Source organism: Buteo buteo, chromosome 17, assembly GCF_964188355.1.
Source record: "Buteo buteo chromosome 17, bButBut1.hap1.1, whole genome shotgun sequence".
NCBI lineage: Eukaryota > Metazoa > Chordata > Aves > Accipitriformes > Accipitridae > Buteo > Buteo buteo.
Genome location: NC_134187.1, coordinates 28,234,161 through 28,241,013, shown reverse-complemented (window position 1 = coordinate 28,241,013; position 6,853 = coordinate 28,234,161). Strand labels below are relative to the sequence as shown.

The 6,853-nt window shown below is 47.0% G+C and overlaps 1 protein-coding gene across 1 annotated transcript; it reads right to left on the bottom strand.

Moving 5' to 3' along the window:
- Positions 1 to 6,853, bottom strand: LOC142041204 (keratin, type II cytoskeletal cochleal-like). Its single transcript, XM_075049861.1, is given in 10 exon segments — positions 1 to 67; positions 717 to 928; positions 1,332 to 1,457; positions 1,793 to 1,945; positions 2,340 to 2,435; positions 2,857 to 2,894; positions 3,132 to 3,362; positions 3,987 to 4,278; positions 4,280 to 4,456; positions 6,839 to 6,853. Coding segments are annotated over 10 exon segments (1,407 nt in total).

Genomic DNA, 6,853 nt, shown 5'->3' with positions numbered 1-6,853 from the left:
CTAGTAGGAATAGGGATTTGTCTGGTATTTACAAATATTCACAGGGCAGCCACCATCTATGCACAGCCTTAGAGGGATGAGGAAAATGGAGATGTGAAAAACCAAAGTCCGTATTTAGTGTGTGTCCCTAGAACTGGCCAATAATTGGGAGGTTTGGGAATGTGGGACGCTGCTGGCAGGCCAGGCGAGTGCTTTGGACCTACCACGACTCAACTGCTCAGCTCATGCCTGTGAGGAAGTTTTCCCCGAGTCCGGTGTTAGGGCCAAGCAGGGAAAGGGTATTGCTTTGGCGCTGCGTGTGTAAGTGTGAACAAGCCCCGTCCAAGGGCTTTCTCTCTGTCCCCTCAATTAGCTTGTGTGTGAGTAGGTACCCAGTCATTTTGGCTGGGGTGGCAAAGGTGGCCAGGCTGCGCCTTTGGCTTGATAAGACCTGAGGCTACACAAGACATCTTCTTTATTCATGCAACGTCTTCCATTTGGGGGAAGACCTAAATGCCCGAGTGCATTAGGAGCTTTTGACTTTGTCAGGCATTTGGGTCCATAAATGCTGGAAAGTGCTTTGGGAAGTGTCGCTCCCTAGGGCATTGGGTCTCAGTGGGATTTACTCCGATTACAGAGGGGATGGCTCATCAGGCAGGCTGTGAGAGGTGGTTGTGGGGTTAGGTGTGTTACCATTTCTTCCTTGCAAGCATCCTGCAGGGTTGTCCCAGCACTACCTGCTCTCCTCTCCATCCAGCAGCTTCTTGTAGGTTGCAATCTCAATGTCCAGGGCTGGCTTGACATTCATGAGCTTCTGGTACTCATGGGCCATGTCCTGCTTCACCTTCTGCAGGGATACCTCCAGCCTGGAGAGTTTGCACTTTGCATGCTTGACAACCACTTCCCTGCGCTCCTTGGTTTCAGCCATGGCTCCTTCCAGTTTCCCTCTCTGCAGGTTGGAGGTTTTCATTACTGTCACTTATTTGCATGTGCTGTGAATAGTTCAGAGCTCTTGAGTCTGCCTGGCTGTGTATTCGTCCACCTGTGCTTTGTTATATTTTCAGACTCTATTGGTAAACCTCCAACTCCGGGATGATTCTCTCTGCCTAGCTGAGACGTTGGTGTATGTGCTGTCTTCTCACTGCAGGTCTCTACTGATGGTAGTTCAGTTATTAGTCGTAATAGACCATTTTACTCTGTACGCTGGATTACAGGCAAGTCTTAGAGTTGAGCAGCTGACATGTATTTCATCAAAACTGGCTTTATTGCTCCCTTGCTCTAGCAGAGGAGTTTTGGAAAGCCACAACCTGGGAGTTGCGATTGACACATTATTGCCCCTGAGTCATCCTTACCTGGGCTTTGGTGTTTTCGTGTTCTCCAGTCAGTCTCTGAATCACCCGATTCAGCTCCACAATTTCATTCTTTGTGTTACGCAAGCTGTCGTCGCGTTTGCCAGTGGTTTCTCTCGGTTCCTCATACTGAGGAGAGAGAAAACACAATGAAAATAAATACCAGATTGAGGACATGAGTCAGTAATTAAACCTACTATGTGATTCTGGGACTGCAGTCCTGGATCTTGAGCTTTAAGGCAAAAGCCTTTGTCACTGGGGGACACGAATGACTCATTTACACAGTAGCAGCTCTGTGTGTGAAGACATTAACGGAGAATGTGTCACATAGAGAAAACACAGCAGGTGGCTAAGAAAGCAGACCTTTAAAGAGCCTATTCAACCCAAGTTAGGAAATCTGAAGAAGCAGAGCCCATAGCAGAAGTGGGGCATAACTACTTTTGCGAGTGTCCATCATGACTCACCTTGCTGTAGTACCAGGACTCTGCATCAGCCCAGCTTCTTTTGGCAGTGTTGTCATACTGAGCTTTGACATCAGCGATGATGTCGTCCGTGTCCAGGCTTCAGCTGTCGTCCATTCGCACAATAACATAGGTGTCTGAAATGGATGCTTGGCGCTGAGTAATTTCTCAGGGGTAGCAGCAAGATTGTCAGTCGCCTGCACTGGAGGCGTTTTCCCCGTGGATCTCCACGGCGTGGAGACAAGGAGGTGCGGTGTGCTCTGTGTACCATGACTTCAGGCTCATTGCAGAAAACCCAAAGGAGGATTTCCTTCCTGGTTTAATCTTTCTGGCTTCTACCTTCACCATCAAGTTGAAACAAATTCCTTAGGATCTTGCCTGTGCAGTGCAGGAGTAACACCTTTGAAATCTGGAGCAATCAACTGATGTATGCATAAAACACCAAAAATCTCTGTGATCGTTAGTGATGGGTTGTGGGAGCCTAACTCCACAGGCCCCCTAAAGAGGCATGGGGTGGAGGAAAAAGGAGCGGAAAAGGAAAAGCTGTTACCACTTCATACAGGCTCCTCAGGCAGTTGATCTGTTGGATGAAGGACTCCACCTTGGCTTCCAGCTCAGCTTTGTTCACATAGGCGCAATCCGCGTCCTGCAGCGCGTCAAGGGTTTATGAAATGAAAGAGCGAACTGCTTAGTGCCAGCAAGTGATGTGATTACAAACTCTTAGGGCTGCTCTTTTCAAGGCCATAAATTTTACCATGCTATTAAATTGTTCTGCTCTCTTATCCTCGTAGGCAGAAGACAAAAAGCACTAGACACAGAGGAGAGAGGGAAAGGTTTTGACCAGTTGGGGTATACAAACATCCCAAATGAACAAGCTCAGCTAAAACTGACTCACTTAAGGTGGGATTCAACTCTTTTAGTTAAATCTTCCCAAAAGTTGGCCTTTAGGTCCCTCTAGAGTCTCTGGAGAGTGAGAGGCAGTCTCACCTTCTCTTTCCAGCAATATTGGCTGCTGTTCATACTAAAAGCCCAGAATAAGTGTTTGAGTTGGTTTGAAATGCACTTACCTTTTTGATCACGTCAAACTCATTCTCTGCACGTTTGCCAGTGGGTTTTCTCTTCATACCTGCAAGGAGGAGAAGAAAGATCACTTTGCTCCTCATTATTCAGCTTATGCAAGAATATGAATCTAATCTTCTTCTACCACCTCCAAATGCTCAACCTCAGCATGGAAACCAAGTGCTGATGCAAGTAATACACATGTACGTCTGGAGGAGATCTTGCATCTTGTGCAGCCTTTGCCATCCAAAAAATAGATGAGATCAGTTCTAGCCCTAGTTTTGGAGCTTGTATCTTTTTTTAAACTTTTCCTTGTGATCTTCCATGATACCCTGCATGGTGCTCAGTTCTGTTTCCAGCTTGGCTCTGTCGCTTCCCAGAACATGCAGCTGCCTCTTCAAGTTGCCAATATAACTTTCAAACATTGGCTCGATGTTGCTCCTGTAACACTTCTGTTCCTGTAGAAATCCCCATTTGGTCTCCAGCACCTTGTTCTGTTGCTCCAGGAACTTGAAACCCAGAAGTAAAACATTCAAAGTATAGTGATTTGTTATACCGGTGGCACAGAAATGAACAATTACAGTCCCAGAATTGGCAAATTGAGAGAGAAAATCTGTGAGTTATTCAGGATAGTATCAGGTGAATGGAGAAGGCATGCATTTAAAAACTGCCAAACAGCGTCTTCTCATAAGAAGGTTCTTCAGAAAAGTGTCTTCGTTGTTATTATGCAAAAAGCACCAAGTTAGACTCGGCACTGAAGTAGAGTGGGGTAAGTCAGAGGTAATCCTACTGAAGTTAGGGTTCAAGTGATATAAAAATGGGGCATTAGAGAATCAGCTTCTCTGCAGGTAACAGCAAAGCTTGATTGTCATTTGCAATGAGACCGCTTTACACCACTCTTGGACCATGAAAATACCTTCTTGCCCCCACTGAAGGCTCCTTTTTGCTCTAAGGTGGTGCAAAATGTCCTCCTCATAAAATCCAAAGAGGTCCTTACTGCAAAGTCAGGCTGTGAGTTTTGGCTGCTGTTGCTAGTAAGCAGTTTGGCAAATGCATTCCTTGTCTTGGATGTGCCATATGGCAGCTTGTTATGGCCCTGCAGCTGCGATGCCTGTTGAGCTGGGCATCTCTTCTCTTGCCTTGTCAATGAAAAATGCAAATTTGTTATTGAAGGTCTTGATCTGCTCCTTTTCCTGGTACTTCACAGACTGAAGGTTTGGGTCCATCGCCAGCTCGAGCAGCTGGAGCAGATGCTCATTGACCGTGACCTTGGCAATGGGTGTGCAGGTCCCCAGGGCTCCACCACCCCTGCTGCCAAAACCAGCACCTCCATAGCCCGACCCCATGCTTGAGGGTCTGTAGCCATATCGCAATAGGTGACAGCCGCTGATCGCTAGCTTGGGCTTGCAGCCTGCGTTGCCACCAAGGCTTCTTGCTGCCGAAGCATCCCGGCCCGGGGTACCCCGTACCACCACCTCCCCAGCACGAGACGGTGCTGACAGTATAACTCTTCACATTTCTTGGGATCACAGCAGAGCAAGAGCTGAAACTCCTCATGCCCCCAGCTCCGGAGCAGATATGGTAGGATTGGCAAGATGTCAAGACCAGCTCAAAGGGGAATGAAGGCAGAGGGAGAAGCTGAACGCCAGAGCAGGAGGCAATGCACGTGAGTTAACCCAGCCAGAAACCCACCACAATGAGAAGCAAAGCTTCCACCTGCTTATGTCCCAGGAAAACAGGCTTTGGCTGCACAACCAGCCCCAAAAGACCATTTTTAAAGATGTTTATGAGCGTAGTTTGGTAATATCCCACTCGTCTCTTTTGCTGAATAGTGACCTGAGCTGCTTTTAAGTGCACACCTATTGTTGAGTTATAGGCTGCATTTCTAATTTGAATGGGAGGGAATCCCTGGTCCCATAAAAACTGCATTTGCAAACCTCCCTTTTTTTTATAGTAAGCATGAAAGAGAGAAGCAGAACCAATCTTTTGATGTTTGCAGGGCACTGGGAGCGAGGGAAGGAGCATTGCTTTGTTTTGCATGTGGGAAGAGAAGAATCTGACTTAAACTCTTGGGAATATCTAGGGATCCAAACACTGGGGCTGACTTGGTTTGGTATTGCATTAGCCTTTAGCCAGAGTTGCTCCTTTTGTTAACCTAATTCTATAATTTACTCCTTTCTGTCTTTCGTTTGACTTCTGTAATTTTGTTGGCCTCAAGAACAATCTTTTAATTCCCTCGGGACTGGAGATGGACCCGTGCAAGCATATTTCTTGGTGCTAGGGCTCTGCTGGTCTGTAACTACAAGCAGAAAATGGGTGTAGTGAAGGGGGATGTGAGAGCAGGAGAAAGCAGTAAAAGATTTTCCACCTCAGACCTTTGCATCAGCTGGGAAAAAAACCAAAGGTAAAGGTTGAATAGATCGAGGTGATCTCTCAAGCTATCTGTGTGCTTCTCTCCTCCACTGAATGCCCTGAAGAGGGAGTCTGTTGTTTTCCCTAGTTTTGTGGGGAGTGTGACTGACAGCGGTCTGACAGATTGACACCTCTCCTTGCTTGCAGAAGGGTCCTCCATGGGGAATAGCTTATGGGAGAACTGGGCTTGGTCATTCTTTTCTGGTGAAATTGTTTAGCAAATCCCTGTGAATGTAAGTTTGGAATATATATATATATTTCAGCAAAGGAGGTGGGTTCAGAGTGACAAAGATGCAGGAAGGGCAGATAAGTCTTTCCTATGAAGTGAAATAGTGATTTTCAGTCACGTCTTTGCTGAAATACTGAAAGGGGTGTGTGCCATGGGTGGGAACCCTCTTAATCCTTTTGCCTCCAGTGGGATAAGACTGAGGGCTTAGCCCTGAAAATCTCAACCTTTTCTAAAGGTGCATTTGCCTTTATGTGATTTTCTTGTCATTCACCATGGCCTGAGAACATGTTCTGCTCCGTGAAGAGGATCAGAGAGAAGTTCATGCACGCAAGCCTGAAAGCTGGCCTGCCTCATTTAGCCGCATAACATTTTACGGTAAAGCTGTGTGGGAGTTGTATGTGCTAAGCACTTTTTGGGACTCAGCCTAAAAGGAGTTCAGAGAGCTCAGCATCTTTCATGATTGGGCCCTGGATGCTGGAGAACAGCTGCTACATGTGATAGTTGGCATCTTCTGTGAAATGGAAGAAGTCATGTTGGCTTCTTTTCTCGCTTTCTCTCTCTTGGGTTTTTAATTACAGACCTGAGCAGAGCTCAGTACCGCCAGCTTGTCTGAGCCAGCCCGGCTTCGATCTGCTGACCCAACAGAAACCTCAACTTGGGAGCATCTCGCTGCCCTGGGATCGCATCCTTGTTTAGCACTTGGCCTGATGGCTCTGTTGGCCGCTCCGGAGAGGGGATGGAGATAAATCCCTCCCGTTCTCCCTGCATAAGCTGCAGGTCTGGAACAAGCCTTTCCAGAAGTTTAGCTCTGATGCGTGGGATCCATCTTTCCTGACTTTAAAACACCTTTTGGAGTGCTTCTGCAACGCAGACATCTTCAGCCAACTGCCTAGAGCACTTTCAGTCCCACAGAGGGAGGGAGGTGTTACTGGGGAACAAATTGACCCAAAATGGTCTGTTTTGGTCCTTTGATTGGCTCGGACGTAGGCGTTTATGGCCAGGTGAAACCAGCCCCACCTTCTGGTCTTGCTCTGTTGGCTGTGCAACTTGGAAAACCTCCCAAAGTGCTCAGGTATTGCCGCTCTGTGACCCCTGTCTCCAATACACTTAATGTTCTCCCTCCTCTCCGGCACTGACATGGGGGGGAGGAGATGGGAAGGCTCTCGGTGACAGTGAGTGCCTATGGTAAATCTTCTAAACCTTTTTCTAGAATTACACTTTCAAATTAATTTCATAATGGCTCAGAAAACCCACATTGGTCACGGTATGTTTGATTGCAGTTTATTGAAGAAATTTCATAAAACCCATGCAGTTCAATGGGAGCAGATGAGAGGAAATGAGCTAGTTACATTTTGGCACGTCAT